The sequence below is a fragment of the Panicum hallii genome, chromosome 9 (genome assembly GCF_002211085.1).
Source record: "Panicum hallii strain FIL2 chromosome 9, PHallii_v3.1, whole genome shotgun sequence".
NCBI classification, from domain to species: domain Eukaryota; kingdom Viridiplantae; phylum Streptophyta; class Magnoliopsida; order Poales; family Poaceae; genus Panicum; species Panicum hallii.
In genome coordinates this window covers 14,726,493-14,748,337 of record NC_038050.1, presented here as the reverse complement: position 1 = coordinate 14,748,337, position 21,845 = coordinate 14,726,493, and the positions used below count along the sequence as shown (strand labels likewise).

Sequence of the window (21,845 nt, the reverse complement as noted above, 5' to 3'; positions counted from 1 at the left end):
ATGGTTGGAAGAGAATTTAGGACGGATCTCAATCTTTAAATGATCTTTTCTCTTAAAGGTAAATACTTTTCCAAATCTGTTTGCACCATCGCGTTCTACAGAATTGATCCAGTCCAATATGTTACATTTTTAAATTTTGAATTTTTTTCCGTAAAACTCAACATTTTCAAAATACCATTTCAACATTTTCCTGAAAATGCTGACTTAGTTTTCCTGAAATGTTGAAGTAGTTTGAAGAAAATGTTGGATGTAGTTTTTTAGAATGTTGAATGCAACAAAACTATAATTTCTATCTCCTGATAGGTCTAATATGTCCGACTGTAATTTATTTTTTAAAAATATTTTATCTTACACTGGCAATACATGATGTAGAGATATGCCCCATATGCATGTGCCGTTGTGTAATATGTGGGCCAATTTTCTGCTAATCGGATCTTATTGGGCTTTATAGGGTTTTATAGATGTATCCTTTAACCATCTTCCATAAGATGCATAGGGACACCCGCTACTCTTGCTCCCCGGCATCCCTACAGTTTTGTTTGGTTGCTTCCCGGCCGCAAGAGGGGTGTACGTATACCCCGCCTCGCCGCCTTTCCGCCGTCCGCGCTGGCGCTAGCTTTAGCGCCGCGGAGTCCATCTCGTCTGAAGAAGAGCGGATCTCCGAGCTTCCTCCACTTGCAATTACATTCCAGGCCTTGTGCACCAGCGCCGCAGGTATTCCCGGTGTAATCCTCTGCATCTGGGCGGGCCCCATTAAATTCAAAGGTATTCAACTGAATACCTATTTATTTTTAAACAAAACTTTAGTGTATTTTATGTGTATGATTAAAAAAACGAAAATGACAAAACAAACCAGAGTAATAAAGTCCCCATCTCTCTTTTGGTCCAAAAGAACCTCAGCAGCCCAACTTCCCTCCCCCACCGCCGGCCCACGCACACCCACACGGCCCAAAATCTCTCATCAAACTGGTTTTCCGCAGGCCCAACCCCCTCCCAGCATCCCGACGCCCCCTCCCTGCCGTCGCTGCCGATTCTCCCCGCTCCGCCTCCGCCTTCGCCTGCCCTAGTCCGCCGTTCCGCCCGTCCCCGCCCGCCCCGCCGCCTTGTGCCTCGCCGCCGCCCGGCCACCCGTGCTCGCCGCCCGACGCAGGCACGCAGCGCTCCCGTTCCCGGCTCGAGCTCGCCAGGGGCCCGCGCTCGCCAGACGCCAGGGGCCAGCCGGGCGGGTCCGGCCGCCTGCCGCGCGCGCGGCGCGCCCACGCTGCGCAGGCGCCGCAGGCCGCAGGGGAGCTGGGAAGCTGGCCGCACTGCGCAGGGCCGCCCACGCGGGCACGCGGCCACACCGTGGGGGCTGGGGCCTGGGGCAGGGGAGCACGCCGGCACGCGCTGACGCGCACTGAGCTGAGCAAGAAGCCCTGCTGCCAGTGAACCAAGGTGAAAAATTCATTGCAATTTATGATTACTTATGGATTTGTGAAAAAAATTAGCAGCAATATAGACATGTAGTTAGGAATTTTTTTTCTGAAACTTGAATACTTGACCACATTCATTGAAAGGGAATTCTTTTTGCAAGCGAAGGATGAGACATCATCGAGTATTCTCAAGCCATGAAGGAATATAAAGTTATCTTGTAATTTGTAAGCATCCTTATCAATACCATTTGTTGTTTTAGAATTTTATCCTCTATTTATTTCAGATATTCCGACTTTGATATGTTGCTCATTTAGTACATCTATTATCAATATATGTTTAACAGTTTCGAATTATGAACAATTTGTGTTATCGGTACTCAATTATGTGCTACTAATATGTATTTTGGGCTGTCAATTTTTTTTTTTGCACTACTTGAAATTTTGAATACCCACCTCCCAAATCCTGGGCTCGCCTGCTCGTGAGCATCTGCGAATGCTGTCTTTTACCTTCTCTTCCCCACATTAGTTCGTGCGAGCCCTAGGGTCCTCTGTTAAGGAAGAACTCTAACACGCTTGCTCGGGAGAGATTGGTTGGACTTATTTGCTGATTGATTGAGCTTAGGCAGGCGTTTTCTCCTTGATTGTGCGCTGATGTTGCCTTTTCTGATCTGCGCAGGAAAAAATTTGAGGGGGGTGCTGGGGGGAATTCCAGTAGTTCCACCCAAGTTATCTGAAGAGCGGAATGCATTGTTTCTGAAATTAAATTCCGTAGAAGTAGATCTTGACATGGTTGTTCCATAAGGAAATGGCATATTTTGGGGATATCAGCTGCTGCGGATGTGGTATGTGGTCAAATGGTTCTGCTCCAGTAATCATAAACGCGTCTACGCGGCCTTTGAGGATTAGAGGGCATGCTGTCTCTTTGGATTATCCCACTAGGAGTGAGCAGAAGAATGAGGCCAATCTAGTGGTGATACGACCAGATCGAAGACTGCGGGAAGATTTTGTAGATGCAGGTGCAGACCACGGAAATGGCAGAACAGCTGCAAAGTTCAAGAAGTCTTTACCATCCCTGGAAGCTAATCCAAGAAAGCTGCTGAATGAGCAACAAAAACCAAGAAGGCCCTTGAATCATAACTCAGACAAGGTGGCAAATGGGGCATATTTTTCGAAGCATAAAGCTGAGTGCTATGCCGACAGCCTCCGCCGTCACTGCAACAACGGGAAGCTCATTCAAGCTTGCCGTGTGATCGATGAGATGGTGTTACATGGCCAAGTTCCAGATTCAAAGTGCTGTGTTAGATTAATCCGTGGGCTTGTGAGAACTGGTAAGGCAAACAAAGCTAGGCATGTTCTTGAGGTCATGGTGCTTTCAGGTGGGGTTCCTGACACCATCACCTGCAACATGTTGATTGCACGACTTTGCTGCGAAGGGCAGCTGAGTTCTGCAATGAAAGTTTTGGAAGATATGAGGTTTACCGGTTGCTCTCCAAGTGGCATCACTTTTAACACTTTGATTAGGTGCATGTGCGGCCAGCATATGTATGACAGGGCAGTCTCCTTTTGGAAAGAGCAACTCAGAATAGGTTGGCCACCATATGAGATGACGAGCACCTTGCTTGTTGATCTTGTATGCAAACAATGCGGTCCCATGCGGGCTCTTGAAGTATTAGATGAACTTGGTTTGGAGGGATGCCAACCAGATGTTGTCAGCTACAATGCTCTTATCAATGCATCATGCAAAGCAGGCTGTTTGAAGGATGCAAAGATGATCTTGACTCGTCTTGCAGCTGAAGGCATTGAGCCAAATGGTACAACATATTGCATCCTGCTTCATTTCCTCTGTGACAAGAGAAGGTGGTCTGAAGTAGGTGATTTGCTTGCACACATGAAGCAGGCAAATCATGAGCCTGATGTTACTGCCTACAATATCTTTATCAACTACTTCTGTAAGTATGGACATCTAGATCAGGCAATTGATGTTTTGGAGATGATGATGAGTGAGAAATGCTTTCCTGATATAGTGACATACAACACACTTCTGAATGCCATCTCTAAAAGGGGGATGGTTGAAGAAGCTCTTGGCATTTTTCATTCTATCAGAGAAAATGGATGCCAAGTGGTTTGTATCACATACAACACCCTCATAGATGCTTTAGCAAAGAAGGGTGAGGTTATTAGTGCTATGGCTCTGTTTGATGAAATGATTGGTGATGGGATCAATCCTGATGATGTCACTTATGGATCACTTGTCATGGGCTTCTGCAAGAAGAACATGGCCAAGGAAGCACTGGAGCTTTTGAATCAGATGCTTGCTCTTGGCTTTGAGGTTAAAGCAACTACATTTTCCATGATGATCCAAGCATTGTGCAGAGAGTGTAAAGCTGAAGCTGCTGCTGAAATACTAAGAGTAATGGTGTCTAAAAATATCAACCATAGGACTGCATTTTATTTATCTATTGTCACAAGAGTTGCCAAGTCAGGTTGGGTTAAAGAGGCCCAAATGCTACACCAGGAGTTAGTAAAGTGCAAGGTCCTTAAAGAAGATTCCCAATTTATTTTAAGCAGTTAGTTGCTGGATTGTAAGATCCTCAAGTCACTCAGTAGTCATGAAAGTGATAGAAAAAAAAATCAACTGACACAGCAGATAATTTCTGGAAGTTTTGGAGTGTGGATAATGTCTTCGGTAAGGTACCTCACTCCTGTTGTTTATTTTCGTGGTTGTTTATATTGCAGGTTTAGTGGGTATGGATGGAATGGTAGTTATGACATGGTTCATGCCTTTTCAGTTTCATATAGATTTTTTTAGTATTCCTTTATAAACATTTACTAGGACCTCATGTGCAATCAATGATTTGGCCTGGACGCTCGTGTCAAATATAGGCACATGTCAATCGCTGTTCTATGCCATAGCATATCTTCCTTTCGTTGCATCATTAGCACATGACTTTTGTTTTCCTGTAGAACATGTGAAGTTGGGACTTGGGGATATCATTCTTTGCAACTATATTTCTTTCTCAACCACATTCTGTATTTGTTGCCAATGTCTGTAGACTTCAAATATTAATATTTGGTTAAGCTAAGTTGTTACCATACCTTTTGGAAATCGATTGCATTTTCACTATGTGCACTGTATTATTTCCAAAGATGGCTCCATTTGTCCCTGTATTTTTTTAGTTAGATGTGACTGTCTATATGAAACATCAAATTCTTACGAATGCTTTATCTCTTAAGTCTCAAAGTAGTAAGCTATGTCTGTTTTTATTTATTTTTCCTCTCTTATGGTAGAATTAGCTAGGGTCACGTTTCAGAAAGAACAAGGTGCATTCCTTAAACTTAGAGAAAAAAGGCGAGCTTAAGCAACTCTCCTGATAGCTTTCACACCTCCACGCTGTAACAATTCTGTTCCTAATATCTAATACATGGTTAATGAATAATGATGTGTAGGGTTATTTTCATTGTACTGTTTCCTTCAAAGAGAAGTATAGTCTAGCACTCTAGCTACTGTTGCAAGTTTGTAATATTGCGTAACTTTCTTTATACAGCATCACATAACCGTGCTGCTGTCTTCAGGTCCATCTGTTTGAGGAAGAGGACTGTTGGCCAGTACCACACCATGATGCTTGCTTGATGGTTCTTGGCATAGAATGGACACGGTGGGGTCATGCTCCACATTTCCTTTAGTCTCACAAAGCAGCAGCCAGCAGCATTGTTCAGATAGCGTAGTTCCATGCCATTCTTCTGCGCGCGTCACCTCATTATGCATGGTTATCAGCCGATGATTGATTAAGTGTTCACGTGTTGTGCTTGTACTCCTGGAGCAATTGTCTTTGTTCATGTAGTCACCTCAACGGGACCTTACGACGGCGGCCTCCTGTACTTCTGGAGGATTGGCAGCTGCCAAAGCTCAATGCTACTTGCAAAATTGTATATGGTTGCGCTCACGTTGATTTCTTTAAAGACTTGTGATCGAAGAGTAATTGATGATGGAATGGATGGAACCGACATGTGGGACCGGGGATCTGGAATGTTCACAGCTACAAACTTTCTCTCTTCTAATTCAAAATCGCTTCTTTATGGCAGAGGAGACTCCAGCCACTGCCATGTGGGCCTAATGATAATAGGATCTACATGGCAAAGACACAGTGTCTCCGTATTTCTGCAGAGAATTTATTTTCGATTGGATGGATATGATTGCTTTGGCGCAGCATCCAGAAGCATTATTCGGATGAAGATGCTCATTTTGGCAAATAATAACAGAATTGAATGAACCCTTCACGCGATTCTATGAATTTGTCAAACTACACACCATACGTCTGGTACGAGGATAGACTCGTCCAAAGTTTGCGGATTGATCGGAGGGAATGGGTCGGCAACACTGCCTTTGGTTCTGCCAAGGGAATGGAGTGGCCCAAGAGTCGGTACAATCCGGAGTCGCTCGTTGGCATCCGTACACGTCCAAGCCCAATAAAGCAGAATAGTGACAATTACGCCAGGTTGTTGGATCGATGTTGTGTTTGCTTAGATGGTTGCCCCGTTCTTTGTGAATCTTCAGATGGTTAAGACTATACGTATACCAGTATCCTCAGGGCATAGACATCCCTATCTTCTCCTACTCCGACTAGGTGTGGAACCTTTTCTTGGCAACACATATAAGAGGAGGAGGAGGAATCGTCCACAGGTGGCTAGAGTTAGACGTCGTGCACTTAATGTGTGCAAGATTATTTTTATTTGGAGTAGCAAATTAATTCGAGCCTGTCGGACAAGATAAACATTGGAGTTTGTTAGGAGATTTGGTAGTGCAGCTTCTAATAATAAGCACTGCTAAACTTGTTCAGGGTTAACTAAGGAATAAGCTGTTCCCTTAATTGATTGTTCAGAGCCTCCTCAGGGAGGGAGAACACGCCTCCACCCCTTGCTAATCCCCATCCAATCTACTCCCTGCTCCTGCGTTTTAAATTATAGATTATTTTAGCTTTTCTAGATTTATAGATTAACGATCTACAATTTGAAACTGAAGGAATACAACAACCTCTCTAGCACCATGCTAAGACTGGGAGAGGTCACCGTTATATTTTTGTATGACCTGCCTTTTGGTAATAGCACCGTATAAATCATCCGTAAACAAGACTTAATCGAGATAGCATGACGGAAAAATTGCTCAACAAAAAATTAAGGAAATATTGCCAAGAACACAAGTTTTCCTTTAAAAAGATAGTGACAGCTAGTAATATACATGCACATATAAAGTTCCAACAGCGGGAGAAAGGTAACTCGAAATGCAAACGCCATAGCAATGCCAAGAAAACGAACAAACCTGACAGTACTGCAACCTAGAACATTCTCCAAATTTACACCTTAACAAAAATTGGATTGCCAGTGTTATCTACCTTTTTGTTAAAAAATACTATGCACCCAATCCACAGCTTCTCGGTAGTGTTACAAAATGACAACAGTATCCATGCCCTGAGGTCTCTGAGCTTTCTCTCAAAATGTTTGAACGGCAATAAACCAAGAACTACAAAACACCATGCTGATGAGAAAGCAGAACCTGAAAGCTACATACCACGATCAAAGTCACTGATGGAACAGCTACCTCGCGCTTCCAGAGATTAACAAAGAAAATGGCAGCCAAACATTAGCAGTTCAGCCCCAAAATTTGGGCACAGCAATTGAATTAACATACATCCCCCTAAAGGACCAATCAGAACACAAATGGAACTAGTTGACCAGGAAGGGTCCTTCACTTTAGTATCATTTGTGACTTGAGGTTGTTGCCTTGACACTGCAGAGCACGCCCATCAACCTCCCTCCCCACTTTTTCCAGCCAAGCAAAAATGTTTGCACAACATGACAATTGACAAATATTGAATCAGACCTGCACAGTAAAACTTGTAAGTAGTTTCTGGTGTTACTGAATCTGCTGCGAGCCACCAATGGCATCCACAGGGTAGCCACCAACTTTACAATTCTTCTGCTTCCCAACCAAAATCATCCATGCCCAACCAAATTCAGGCAGCAAGACCTGTTCACGGAAAAAAATGAAAATTAAAAAAGCTAGTAAGACACCATAGGTATATCATTAGAAAAGTTCCTCAATTTTGTAAACATAATAATAGCTCAGGAAAACGAAACACCAGAAACCAAGTGCCCGCCAGTCATTAGGTGCCAGAACTGGTTTTAAACCGCCAAAAATTTTATGTCAATTCTGGTCTTAAGCTGACAATATGTGATGTCTAAAGCGTACCTTCATGTCACTAAAAGGACATGAACAGGTCAAGTAAGTTCAATCGCTAGAGAAAATAAGATCGCATTCCCTCCATTGCACAACAGAAATCTGCCCACAGCTTGCATGCATCAGAATAGGGTGTCACTGTTTCTTTGAAAATTTCATGGTGTCTTCCACAATTCATTTAGCTATCTTATCATGTTGCCATAATAGATTTATCAGACAATATCAAGTAGAAACACTTACTATTCAGAATGGAGCCTCAAGTGATTCATCCCACACATCACCACTTCCATTTGAAGCATCTTCACCATCTTCTTCCATGGACAACCTAATATACTCTCTATGCGCGAATCGATCCCACTCAGTTAGGGTTGGGTTTTCACGTTCCTGCATTAAACAGTATCCAATTATTTAAGTTGATACTTGGCAGTGAATCCAAACCTTTATGAAAAGGTTATAATGATATAATCACCTGGCGAATGAGGAATGGATCACGAGTTTCAAATGCCATGAACTTGTTCAGATTGAAAAGAATATTGAATATATTTCCTGAGAGTTTACACCGTTTTAAGTCCCGCAGTGTAAAAAAGCTCTCGTTCTGTAGAAAGGGAAAGTTTATCAAATCCAGTAAAAATGCTTTATGATTATGTATGAGAATCTACCTCTGGTCCAATCATATCAATCATCTGGCATAATATGTCCTCGAAAAGCACAGGCTCCTGTGCCATGCACTCCATGCGGTGCAATTGCTCCTCATAGAAAAATTGCATTTCATTGGAAGTTAAAATACCATTACCATCAAGATCAATGCACTTAAACCTGTAAAAATTGTTTCACATATTTCAATAAACATACAACTACAATCTGAGTTACACTACACTACCACAAAGATACACAGGTTGCAATCTTTATCTTTTAAAATAGGAAACTTCATGATGTCTTACTACATTTGTCAAGATTATGGAAATTCAATGGGGGTCCATCAGATGAACAACAATTATGAAGATTCAATAGGGCATGTACATAAAAATATAAAATATGTTAGGTGTCCCAGCACTGGGAAATGGGGCGCGTGCAGCTCCACCTCACGTTAAGACTATAAATTGTAAGTTGGAATGACCTTATATCACATTAAGACAATAGGAACAATTCTCCAAATGCACGTACAAGACACCTATTCAGAACACAGTTACCAGTATTCAAGGCTAGGTTCAGATGATTTGTCTTCCTCTGATAATATGAAGTAAACGAAGTCTTCATAACCCATCTTTCCTTCTGTCATGCTTGTGAATTTCCTTGGTATCTAAGTCACAGTAAAATAGCCAATATAAGGACACAGCATAACATTTTGGTAAACAATGGCCAAGTTCTGAATGCACCAACAGTATAAACTAACCTGTGTAAAAATTCTATCAACTATTCTATAGGTCAATGAATGATTTCCATATCTGATAAGGTTTTCCTTATCAATCAAGAAATCGTGATCTGTATCCAGCTCCCAGAATTTGCAGTAGATCACATAGAAGTGCTCATATGAGAAGTATCTGTGTCAAAACATAACCCAACATTATCACTATTGGGAAGAGTCATGCAAGAATATTATTACTGCATGAAGAGCATCAATAAATGTAATCCACACCATTACTAATGGAAGTACAAGTAAGGTACAGAAATGCGCGCAAGAAACTGGATCATGATAAATAGTGCAATGAAAGCCTCTGTTCTGCTCAGAACTCATGGGCATACACACACAAATGGACACTGGCAATCTGTTAACAATCAATGCATTAATTACCTCAACACTTTGTTGATATCTTCTTCCTCATCTAATTGCTGAAGTGCAGCAATTAAATTTCCACGTTTGAGCTCTCTCAGCGTAAGATGGCCATTTCCAGATCTATTTATGGAGTAAAAGATTCTGTATATTACAGTTTCCGCTGAAGAAAAAAAATCAAGAAATGGTTATAAATGAATGTGATACAGTAAAAAATAGCAATAGGTCAAAACATCCAGCAAATCTTATGTTAAAATCATAATGAGTTGCTTTTAAGTAATGATTGGCAATGCTCCAGACTTCAAGCAACCAAAACCTAATTTTACAGCATTTTGCAATCATTAAGGTAAAGAATTTAAATCAGGAGTGCTATCATTGCCCATTAATCTCTGGCAAGAACCACAACGTGAAAGACAAGGTTATCAGGCTGAACTTCTTGAATAAAAAAAGTATCATATTATTAGTGTTGACAAGAAGTGACCATGTTTTCATGACATAGACAAGTTTGTTGAAAAAACAGATGCACCGAGAAAATCATATTTACCAAGCCTAGCAAAAAGTCAATCAGTATTGACCTAACAATGCAAGGATGCCATTATACATCAGGTACAGGGCTCGCCTGTTACTTTCACGTGTGCATTTCTTAAGCAACAAAAGAATAAAAAGGCATTGAAAAGCACATCTATGAAGTACTCCGTTTTCTTTTACTGGGCACATTTTTTTGTTTAGCTGTTCAAGAATAGAGGGGTCACGCTTTTCCCAATGCAGAAATGTACTCCATCTCATGGAAAGTGCAATCCTAGTATTTGAAAAAATTCCCACAAAAGAGTGCAATCCTAGAAATTGGGCAATAACAACTGCATAATTAAGTGGTTAGATTTGATTTGCATGCCAAAATTAACTTCTACCCATGATTTTAGGAAGTCTGATTAGTTGCACATGATCAATAAATGAGGGCATGGAGGTCATTTCACGCCACTGCTAATCTGTCTGAAAAAAAAGTAAAATTGCATTTTTCATGGGATGGAGGGAGTACAGGAATACCCCTAGTTAAGTCTATGCATGTGTGATGCATTAACACGTTGCTAGTAACAGGCATGCAGTTCAAACTCAACCCACAATTGGTGCCCAGCCATGCCGCTTCCGTGCAGCTGTATTAACTATGATAGAAACCAGGAGCCCACAGAGGCTAGCAGGGCATGCACACTTGACACTAAGAATGGGCAACTTGCAATGTCCTTGGTCTTTGAACCAAAAAAAGTTGCGCCCTCTAATCACAAATGGACGAAGTATAAATTGGAGTAAATAATTAATTCTGCCGTCTGCTAGTTCCCTCGGATAGCAGGAATTACCATATCTCTCCTGAAACTCCGGGGTCCCTTGTAAGAACTCTAAGCCAGGGTGAGTTGCCAGGAGTTCTTTTAGGACAGGCTTGAAGTCATCCTGTACATATCACAGAAAATATAATATTTTCCATCACTATACAAGAAATCAAACAGAATTAGAATCTCACCAGCTGGAGTCATCTATTTATGTGTTAATATTGAGAATAGTCGGAGGAAAATAATGCTGACCTGAGTGAGATAGTTGTAACCCGGCTTTCTTAATATTTCAAATATTTGGCTAGCCATATCCATCGTAATCTTATTGTCATTGATCCAGTACTCAACAAAAGCATCCCTGTGTTCAGAGATAAGAGTCAGATTACCAAATCTAAATCTGAAATGCAATTAAAAATGCTACACAGAATAATCAGTTTGAGAGGTAAAACAGGTTTTATTAAAAAAAGGAGGTAAAACAGGCAGCTATTTACATAGACCCACTAATAGAAATCATCATATGTAGAGATGCAGGTTTGATGAAGATTAACTCAAAACCACCCTTTCCTACTAGAGTGAGATAGAGTGGGTCGATGGGTTAATTGACCCATTTGCATCCCTAATCACATGTTCTAGCATGGTAAAGAGAAAATAACTAAACATAACATCATATTCCCCACTAGTTATTAAAAAACATGAAACAAAGCAGAAGTTGTGCGGTGTCAAATCTTACTACCAGAGCCATGGTGCATGTTACAAGATCTGACACACTAGTAGAGGAAAGGCAAGCTAGAAGCTACAACACTACTTTTACAGTGAGAATGCTGAATCAAGAAGCCTGTGACCCAAAAGCTTCCAAATCAGTGCCTAAGGTATGTCTACCATTACAGATTTACAGGTATGGACGAACTCAAGAAAAAATAGCATCAGTGGTTCACACTAGAAGCAGGATAACAAAAACCACTTTAGCAGATTCTAAATTCTTAGTCCACCTAATCTACTATTCACACTTTCTTTACATTTCTCAATGTTTTTTGTGTTGGCAACTTTGCTGGACCTAGCCTATAAAATTCCTTTAATATACATATGGATGCATCCTTCAACCAATAGGCAGCCAGTTTTCAAAGCCATTCTTGTGACGGAGAACCTATCACAAAACCTTGAAATCTCATTCCCAGCAGTCCAGGTACTAGCCAGACAGGATACAGCACTTCAACTTAAAGCACTTGCATCTATAAAAGAAAACTAACTGACCAAAAATATTAAATGTTGGTTTGATCACAAGATAGCAACATCATTATCTTAAAAAGATAATTTAGCACTTGAAGATCACATAGTCCATTAAGGAATCACGTCATAACTTATAAAAAAATAGTCAATGTGAAATGTCCAACTAAAATGTTGAAGACCAATAAAGAGTTTTGGCATAAGCTAAGAATAATATCTGTCTTGAAGTGACAGAAGAGGTAAAAGGCCGAAACACACATGACTGTAATCACAGAACTGAGATCCAGTATGTTTATATGCAAGGACAGGGAAAAGGAACCAAGACACCAAAGAAGAAAGAGCTGAAATAGGATATAGGACACTGGCCTGACATATGAAAGTAACTACAGTTCCTCAACTGGATCTTTAGACGGGCATCACTAGACCTTGGATTCAGATGTCGAACATCATACCTTGAGACAGTTCCAGTGCACGCAACATCAATTTTCTTGAAAAGAACACTAGAGAAGAACGAAGGGAGCTTGCATATGTCCTTTGTGACCGATCTGAATTCTGGTATGGACAAATAAGGTATATGAGCTTCAGAATCATCTCAATGCCAAAAACCAAGCTGTGAGACCATATTCACCTTGAATCTGAAGACCCTCCCCACCAAAAAATAAGTGATCTATTCTAGATAAGCACTGCTCCTTCAAGTCTTTCGGAGGAGGACGCCCGTTCTTGAAGTAAAACTACAAAACATATTGGTCCAACAAAATTTGACACTTAACAAATGAATGTAGGAACAAAAACTTCAATAATTGTTACAAGATAGGTGGGAAGTACCTGAGGTATAACTTCTCTCACTGGTTCACTAACTAATTTCAATGGAGAACCCAAGGACGATGGTCCAGCACCAGATCCTCGTCTCATAACACGGGGAGAACCAGAAGTGCTCCTAGGAGAAAGTGGAGGAGCACTACCAGCAGGAAACATCGACGGTAGAGAACTACTTGAAGCAGCATTTGTACTAGCAGAGGTTCCAGCAACATTAAGCGTAGTACCAGTTTTTGCATCCTCAATCAAAGACTTTACCTAGTGGAACATGGAAAGCATAAGAAACCATGGATAATACACTACAGAGTTTCAGATCATTCACATAAACACAAAGAAAGAAAAACTGAACAATATACAATAACATAAGTTTACAGAAGATCAAGCAGATACAGGAGAAGATATCTAGATAATCACATAAGAAAAAAGACAATCATGCAGTAGATGTGCAAGTACAGCATTAACATTGGTGGTGCTCACAATGAAACAGAACATTGTAGAATCAACGGACAAAGAAGTAACGCTATCCTAATAAAATCTAAAGCTGTAGAAAACACTACCCTAGCTTCCGTAAAGCATCATGTTGTCAATACAGGCTTTTCATTTTTAGTATCATGCATTTATAAATCCATTCAACCTTAAACCCTCATCAACTTCTATCTGCAATTGTTTTTTTGGACATCCTTGATTCCTGATGGTCAATCTTATGGACAAATGGAATTATTGAAGGACAGATCAGACCAAACCACAGAAATTGTTATGACTTGCAATATATCTACATTTACAGCTTCCACCACAGGAAATGCTATCACATAAACAAATTACTGTAGTGGTAGCACCAGTGCTTGTTGTATGGTGTATTCGTGCAGTGCCAGTAGATACTATTATGAAACAACAATTAAGGTACAGAGGCATGCATAAACTAAGCTACCAAAGAGCACTTGAGGGCAATCCAAGCAACAGCGCAGACTCTATCAACTAAGAAGCCATTGCACTCCGTATCATATATAAATAAATGCAGTTATTCACTAAAAGCTACCGACCACGAACCAGAAATTAGCTAACAATCAAAACCAGCATTATCGTTGAAAAGTTCAATTATAGCACACCAAACTTCAAATGTTCTGTATTCCTCTACCATAATGCTTTTGCAAAGAGAAAAACCCTCAAGTCCAACACCAAGTCGATGAAAATGTCAAATCAATCCATGCATTGGAGCACCCACCATATGTCCTTTGCAAAACTGATCGACAGCATGACCTTACTCAAATGAAGACAGGAATAGATACCATCTTGAGCTTGATGCGCCGCGGGAATGGCATCAATAAGAGTCTTCTACAGTTTTCACTCAAACTGACAAATTAACTAATTCAGATCAAATAATCAACTAAGAAAGGTCACCCCCAACCTCCCACGCTCACTAAATTACAGATCTAGCATCTGCCGAGTCCCGAGTTTACAACAATCAAAGCCAACCCGTTGCACAGAGACTACCAGATAATCACATTAACCAGATACAAATGCTATATCCATGCTGCCCAGCTACTGAAATTTACCTCGGCAAGTTCAAGAACAAAACCACAGACGTACAGAAATATCTAAGAACAGAAACAAACCAAGCCAATAAACTGAACATACACTTTGATCTACCAAACTCCGTCATCATACTTGAATCGAACACACAAGCTCATAAATGCGAACAATCTAACCAGTACGCGCCGCAGAACCAAGCACACCAACCAAACGATATTTCTAATGAGTCTGGGCCCAAGATCACAGAGTCCACGCGAAATTTAAGCACAAACCAAGCCAATCAAGCATAAAAGCCAAAGCAGAGTGAGGAAGACGAGACGGAGCGTGGGAGCGATACCAGCTTGGCCGTCTCGGGCAGCACGAGCCACTGAGAGTAGAGCGCATCAGCTATGATGGAATTCTCACGGAGCGCGCCCGGCGCGAGCTCCGGCAGCTGCAGCAGCTCTGGGTCCAGCGCCGCCGCGTCCCTCCTCGCCGGCTCCACCTCCATTACTCCCAAACCCTAGCGGCCTTCTCATGCACCAAGCGGGCCACCAAAACCCAGATCTGCCCCCGCGCGTCCGGACGCTGCTCCGGCGGGGAGGGCGCGAATCGGAGCTCGGCGGGATCGGCGGCCAGCGACGGAGGAGGATCGGGTGCCAGCGGCGGTGGGATCTGAGGCGGCGGCCGGAGGCAAGGGCGGGAGCAGGCGAAACCCTAGGCAAGCAGCGGAGCGAGCGGTGGTGAAGATGGGGGAGACGGGACGACGGTGGCGTGGTAATGGTGGGCGTCGATATAACAGCGGAGGGCAAAATAGATTTGTCTTTCGGATGGCACTTTCGGTTTGGGCTAAGCGAGCTACGCCTAGCGAGCAACCCCTCGCTGAATCTCGCCTCTGAACGCAGTGTACCTACCAGTCTACAAACTAAACCGGGAGATGGTTACAAGTTCATCGAGTAACCACAAGTTCCATACGTATTTATTCGCGCCTTCATAAAAATTATAGTATTATCCTAAACTTTCTGAACAAGTAGATGACGATGATGAGCTATTTTCTTTGTATTTTTAGGTGAGTGGATATAAAATGCTAAATACGACTAGATGTATGGTTTTCTCCGTGTCATCTATGGTTTTCTCCGTATCATCGTGTAACTACGTAGTATGCATTGATAGTTTGCACACGATTTCAAATATTTTGCATCTCGAGGACACCTTTCTATGTTATATAATATATTTTTAATATGTTACCTTACAAATATTATGATGATATTATTTTAAGTGATTTAGAGGGAAACAACCTTACATAATACTTATTTATATTATTTTATTATGAAATTATGGTTAATATAAGAGGGAACAAGTTGGCACCATTTCTTCTACATTTTGCGTAACTGGCTCTTTTTAAATGCTTGTGTTATGCACTAATTGAAGTAAGTACAAATATAAAATAGGTAAAAAATTAAATGATGTCAACAATAACAAATGGATATGGCAAACTCGACTGATTGTGTATTAAGGTGATCTTATGACCACATGCCTGTAAGAGCAACCTTTTATGTGTGTTCGCTTCTGGAGATTGGAAACCAAAGCTTGATGGTGTAGTAAAAATATTTAATAATTGTGCAACAACTATAGTAAATAACCCCCTCACTCCGAACCTAGCAACTCTTTTCAAACCCACTATTTGCTGACACGCCACGAGCAACATCGTGCTTGCTCCTGGGTCGTCCCAAGTTCACTCTTGATTTCTAAATCGACATAACAAGACTAACCCTTATCCTTATATTGTCCCTAAACTCCACCATGACATATGCAAACACTCTAGATTTAGGTCTATATGATTCATTGTTAAATGTACTTTCTTTCGTCATAGTTGAACACCGTATGCGAGATTGTGTTAGCGCTTCCTCTAATTCAAGATATAATTGCTTCTATCGATTAAAAACAATAAGTATTTAGAATCAATGACTAATTAAGACTTTCATTTTCTTGCAGCTACATATAAGATAAGACTTTACAAGTATTATCAAAGTGTTAGCCATTCGCTTAGTAAGAAAAATAGTGCATAAATGGCACATAGCCAGTCACATTGGCGTTTGCTCTATTAATTAGGCATTTGTTTACCGTAGCATAGTATGTCATTCAAGTTGAGCTTAGCCTTTACTTCTACTTTCCTTTTACATTTCTAAGGTTAAAGTATATTTTTGATTAATAGAGTAAAAATTGCTTTATCTATACTTAAATCGTATAAATAGGGGAAAATGGGGCTTTTGATATTTTATAGACATTGTTGGTTACATCAGAATTAGAAGAAACTAAATTTGTATGAAGAAACAAAATATCTCTCATTTCTAGTGTTGCATTTTGAAGCACACTATGAAAAATCATCCTTTCTCCATTAATGTACCCTCTGATTCTGTGCCTCCTTAGCAAATGAAATGCATGATGTATATTTTATCTGCTACTATACTGCTTTAGCTCTCCACTTGGTCCATTACCTTCTATAATGTTGAAATGAAATTAGTAAGATGTGAAGTACTCTTCTCTGCTATGACTTGTTTCATATAATACCATGATCAATTGTTGTCTATATCTTTTCGATTCACTTTCTTCCATCTAATCACAGTATAAAAATACTTCTTTCTTGACTAAGTAATACAAAAGTTTTTACTCCCATATGCTAAAATATAGCAAGGTCCGTTGGAAATGCACATCACTTAATCATGATTAATGCCAATAATCGCCAACATGTGTGTTCCACCACAATGCATAGTCTAAGTTATCCATACTTCAAGAGAAAAATTTTAGAATATGCTTTAATTTATAGTTTTTTCTCTCCATTGTACCAGTTATATAGTATGGAGTTTGTTTTGTTCTACGGTAAGGATGGTCTTACTTTTTCGAGTGAAGATATAAACTAGCAGGATATTTAGAGAGTGTCAAGGCCACCTCAAGGCTTGTGTTTGCATGTTTTGTATCTTCATGAGCGAGCCAAAAGTGGCTTGGTCGGGCCGGCAAGTTTTATTAGATGGCCAAGCAAAGTAAGTTTAATACTATCTAATATTTTTCTGCATTGCATGGCTAAGGTGAGGCAAACACGAAAAAATAAACAGCCCCCTATATTACTTTTTTTTCTTTGTAGGCTAGATTTTCTACGTGCATTCCTAGGAAAACAAACGTGCCTTAGCCCACGAATTACTGGCATACTAGGTGCCGGCTGTGCTTTCCCTGTGTCAAAACTCTGAAAGTTCCAGATTCACCCATGGCAAATGTGAGCAAAACCCATGCCCGAGGTACCCAGTTAGCAAAAGGAACAAAACCAGGTGATTACTTGCAGGAGGTGCTCAACTGCCAGCGTACCACGAAAGGGGCCGGGAAAAAAAAATCAATAAAAGCATCCTCACACGCGTACGCGGGTCCTCGGTGCGGTTCCTCCCGGCGACCACGAAGACGAACACACGGAGGCAAGTCAGCGATGAATCCCTTCGCGAAGAAGCCAACGCCGCGAGGTACGATCCACCCCCCTTCCCTTCCCCTGCTTCTCGACCGGAATTCGATCGAATTCGGCCTCAGCTGCCGCGATCCCCTCCGCGATCGCGCTTGCTTTCGGTTGGTCGCCGCTGCGTGCGGCGAATCCCAATCGACCTGTTCGCTTGGATCGAACCTGCGCGCCCTTGGCTAGCGCGGCGCGACTTGACCCTCAGCCTTCCGGTCTCTGATTCTGTTTCTGGTTGTGCAGAGGTGATGCGGAGCAGCAAGCGAGACCTGACGAATGCCACGCGAGGTAATGGGTCCGTCTCTAAATACTCGACCGCCGGCTTCCCGGTCGAGAAAACCCTCCGAATCCTGACCATGTCAGTGAGGGTTTGTTTTTAATCTCAGCCTAAAATTCGCTCCTACGAGAGGAGTCGTAATAGGCCCGTCTCTAGCTGCGCGCTTATACCAGATATACCATATAATAATAATTGTTTTTTTTTTGTCTCGCACGCTATATGGTTGTGTGCTTACCTAGAGCATCCAGAACTACATGTAATGAGTTCACTTTGCATCTAATGCAATTATGCGAGCTGCGCAGAAACGCTTGTTCTTGGTGGTCGATTGTTCACTGTCAACAGTAATTGCTGCTTTGAAACTTTCAGCACCCTTATTTTGAGCAAATTATAGAAATTAGATGTTCTAACATTGGCAGCGCTACATGTGTACCAAAAATGCCCAGTGCCCTTTTTTCGTGAGTTTATTTGTTTGAAAAAAATATAATTTCGAGAACTTGAGAGTAAGCTTAAAACATGAAGAAAATGATATCCTGTATCAGTATGTGGTTTCCTGAACCCTCTTGAGCAATAGTGCCCCCCCCCCCCCCCTCCTTGTTTTCTCAAAGTTAAGAGCTATGCTGGCTGTATGGTTATTTATTGCCTGAGGTGTCTCGTCTGCAGGGATTGAGAGGGATATCACGTCATTACAACAAGAGGTATGATAATTCAATCGCATCACTGGTCTGATTAATCAAAAGTATCCTTATATATTTTGTTGATTTGTGAATTTCCTCATGTGTTCATACTTCATGTTCAACAGGCTTATTAAGCTGAAATATATGCTTAGGAAGCTCTGTATGTTCCTTTGCTTTAGATTATTTCTGCATCATATTGGATCTAGAAATATATTATACTCAGTTTAACATCCATTGCCTTTCCATTATGTGTTCCCACTATTCGATTTTGTTGATACAGTTGAATTAAGCAACAACAGATTTATAGTCCTTTTTTTTCAATAACAGGAGAAGAAGCTAGTTGCTGAAATTAAAAGGACAGCAAAAACTGGCAATGAGGTTCCTACTCTTATGTTCAGTCTTAGCTCAGTAATTTTTCTCAAGATTATACATTAAGGTTCAAATTATTTCCTTCGCTTCGGCAGGCAGCAACAAAAATTCTAGCCCGTCAGCTGATCAGGTTAAGGCAGCAGATTTCTAATTTGCAAGGTAGCCGAGCTCAGATTCGAGGGATTGCAACACATACTCAGGTGACATTTCCTTCTCCATTTTGCTTTCTCCCACATGCATAGTAATGTCATTTTTCTGATTTTGGTGGTGAACCGTGCCCTTAGGCAATGCATGCCAACACTTCAGTGGCTACTGGTTTACAAAGTGCAAGCAAAGCAATGGGAGCTCTTAATAAGGTAACATCGTACAGAACTTTTGCGCATGAGACATTTCATATATTTATATTTGGAAAAATCATGGGTGCATTTCATACTGGAACTAACAGAGTATCTTTCACTTGTGACCTCCATTTCTCAGGATAATAACTTCATTTCATTTGTTATTTCTACTAGTCTGTACAGTGTTACTTTCAACAATCAAACATATGTGTTCCATTGAATTTATATTTTCTTATTTATTTTGCAGCAAATGGCACCTGAAAAGCAGATGAATATAATGAAAGAATTCCAAAAGCAGTCAGCACAAATGGATATGACAGTATGCAAACTTTCTTCAGAGCTTATTAGAATGATTTCTCGCAATCTTACATGATTTTACGTTCTCGTCAATGTGGTGTGTGCTTGCATGTGATGGTATGCACTGACTAATCTTATGCATTGTGTAGAATGAGATGATGTCTGATTCAATTGACGACGTCTTAGACGATGATCAGGCTGAGGAAGAGACTGAAGAACTTGCTAATCAGGTCATTTGATGTCTATTTTCAGAGCATCTATCTGAAATATTTTTCTTTCATAAGCCCTACGCTTTGCTTTTGAATTATTCATTTTGTTTCTTCTTTTAAGCAAATTATTCATCCATTCTATTTGTTGTCAATGCCATTTAGGTTCTGGATGAGATTGGTGTTGACATTGCCTCACAGGTAGTTGAAGATTCTAGCACAATCTTACTCCTCCGTCTTTTATATGACGTTTAGCACTAGATATAATTAGTTAAAAAGTGAGATAATTAGCTTGTCCTAAACATCATATATTTAAAAATGGAGAGAGCTTTCCATACTCTATTCCTTTGATCTAAACCTCTTCTATACTTTTTCTTCCTTGCAGTTGTCCTCAGCTCCTAAAGGAAAAATTGCCGGAAAGAAGGTTCAGGTTGATGAAAGGTATGATCTATCCTTGATCAACAATTTTATATAGTTTCTTGTTCTTTTTTTTTTTTGCTTTCGCCCACTCCTCTTTCTGTGATTACTGTTTTTTCCCACTTGAAATCACTATGACCAAAAAAATCAGGATGGCATTTAAGTACCTGAGTTGTTTCACCTTTACTTGAAATGATTAAGAGATTTCCAAGAGTAATATCCACTGTATGTTGGGGTGTTTAATGGCGGGTTGACCAGTAACCAGTTTGGGCAACGCTGCTGGACGCCCAAAATTAGTCCCATTAGTCACATAAGTTTGGAAGAAACCAGTTGAACACCCCTGCCTGTATTATTGTGGTCTGATAGATACAACTTATTTAGTCATATTCAAACTGTGAAGAAGAATGCCGACGTTTTGGAACTTATGCTTTGATTGTATTCGCCATATTTGCTCTACATATCTTAATTGGAGCAAGCACAGTGTCTGATGTAGGATTTCACATTGTTTACTTAAACTAACTTTTGAGCAGAAATGGTGGCATGCGCTGATCTAGGCAAACACTATTCTATGTAGTTTTTCATGAATCTGATTGGCTTACAATTGCTCTCCTATATCTTCTGCATCTTTACAATTCCTAATATATGTTGCCATGTTACTGAACATTGTGGTACCTTTGAGATAAACTTTAAAAAATGCTTTGGTCCTCTTATTTGCAGTTCAGAGCTGGAGGAACTAGAGAAAAGGCTGGCTGCTTTAAAAAATCCATAGGAGGGTACCTGTTTGCATCCTTCTCTCTACGCAGAGTCCATATCCTCGTTAGACATTCATAAGGCATTGTGATTTTGTAAATATTGGATGGAAGATGATCCCAGCCCCAAGTTTCTCGATGAATCGATGAGCTGCCACACAGCCATACTTGCTATCTTGCAGAAGATGGGGCTGTGGAGCGTTAACGGTGACATGATACTTGATTCAGAGCAACTTATGTAATCGTGTAAAGGAAATTCGAAATTTTACATCTTCGCCTTTTGTTTCTGATCATTCAACATGATGGCATTTTGTTTTTGATAGTGTAAAGAAGTAGAACCTCACAACAATGATTGCTCGAGTTTTTTAAGCGTCAAAATGTAACTTATTAGCGGTTGACCTCGACAGAGTTTTTTGTTTCACTGCTTGCTTTGCCGTCCCAGGCGTTTCAAGCACAATTGCCGAACATGGATTTTTCACATGTACTTTTGACCGCATGGTTTACCTGGATCATTCATCTTAAAATCAACGGGGAGATGAATCATAGGTAGGTGAGGGAATCATGGTAGGTGAGTGAGAAATTCAACGGTTGGATCGATATCATGTGAGATGAATGAATGGTTAAGATAAGTCATGCAGGCACAAGTACACGTGGAGATGCCTTTCCCCGCAATTGCCCCATGTTTTGGGTACGGGAGACGGTGTCCATCACAGGGCGCGATTATGTTCCCAAT

At 40.8% G+C, this 21,845-nt stretch overlaps 3 protein-coding genes across 8 annotated transcripts; 2 read left to right on the top strand and 1 right to left on the bottom strand.

Annotated features, from left to right (window-relative positions):
- The first annotated feature begins 995 nt into the window (after positions 1–995).
- Positions 996–5,463, top strand: LOC112875598 (pentatricopeptide repeat-containing protein At1g08610). 6 transcript variants are annotated; one of them, XM_025939498.1, is made up of 4 exons: positions 996–1,434; positions 1,579–1,637; positions 2,089–4,098; positions 4,958–5,463. In XM_025939498.1, exon 3 carries the CDS (start codon positions 2,218–2,220, stop codon positions 3,982–3,984), a length of 1,767 nt encoding a protein of 588 aa, XP_025795283.1. In that variant the 5' UTR covers positions 996–1,434; positions 1,579–1,637; positions 2,089–2,217; the 3' UTR covers positions 3,985–4,098; positions 4,958–5,463. The 6 variants fall into 6 exon arrangements, with proteins under 6 accessions (XP_025795283.1, XP_025795284.1, XP_025795279.1 ...); XM_025939499.1 differs by having other exon boundaries at positions 2,089–4,103; positions 4,986–5,463; XM_025939494.1 differs by having other exon boundaries at positions 2,089–4,103.
- A 1,148-nt stretch (positions 5,464–6,611) lies between these two features.
- LOC112874951 (probable serine/threonine protein phosphatase 2A regulatory subunit B''delta) lies at positions 6,612–15,112 on the bottom strand. The gene is made up of 13 exons (XM_025938576.1): positions 14,648–15,112; positions 12,790–13,038; positions 12,593–12,695; positions 12,417–12,516; positions 10,993–11,098; positions 10,771–10,861; positions 9,440–9,581; positions 9,041–9,188; positions 8,838–8,947; positions 8,307–8,463; positions 8,117–8,242; positions 7,888–8,031; positions 6,612–7,437 (listed from the first exon to the last, which is right to left on the bottom strand). Exons 1-12 carry the CDS (start codon positions 14,798–14,800, stop codon positions 7,891–7,893), a joined length of 1,626 nt encoding a protein of 541 aa, XP_025794361.1. The 5' UTR covers positions 14,801–15,112; the 3' UTR covers positions 6,612–7,437; positions 7,888–7,890.
- A 2,514-nt stretch (positions 15,113–17,626) lies between these two features.
- Positions 17,627–21,533, top strand: LOC112876773 (vacuolar protein sorting-associated protein 2 homolog 3). Its single transcript, XM_025940951.1, has 11 exons — positions 17,627–17,798; positions 18,029–18,073; positions 18,723–18,757; positions 19,064–19,114; positions 19,201–19,305; positions 19,390–19,461; positions 19,691–19,762; positions 19,890–19,970; positions 20,112–20,147; positions 20,332–20,387; positions 21,081–21,533. The coding sequence occupies exons 1-11, from the start codon at positions 17,765–17,767 to the stop codon at positions 21,130–21,132; spliced, it is 639 nt and encodes a 212-aa protein (XP_025796736.1). The 5' UTR covers positions 17,627–17,764; the 3' UTR covers positions 21,133–21,533.
- Positions 21,534–21,845: the final 312 nt, after the last annotated feature.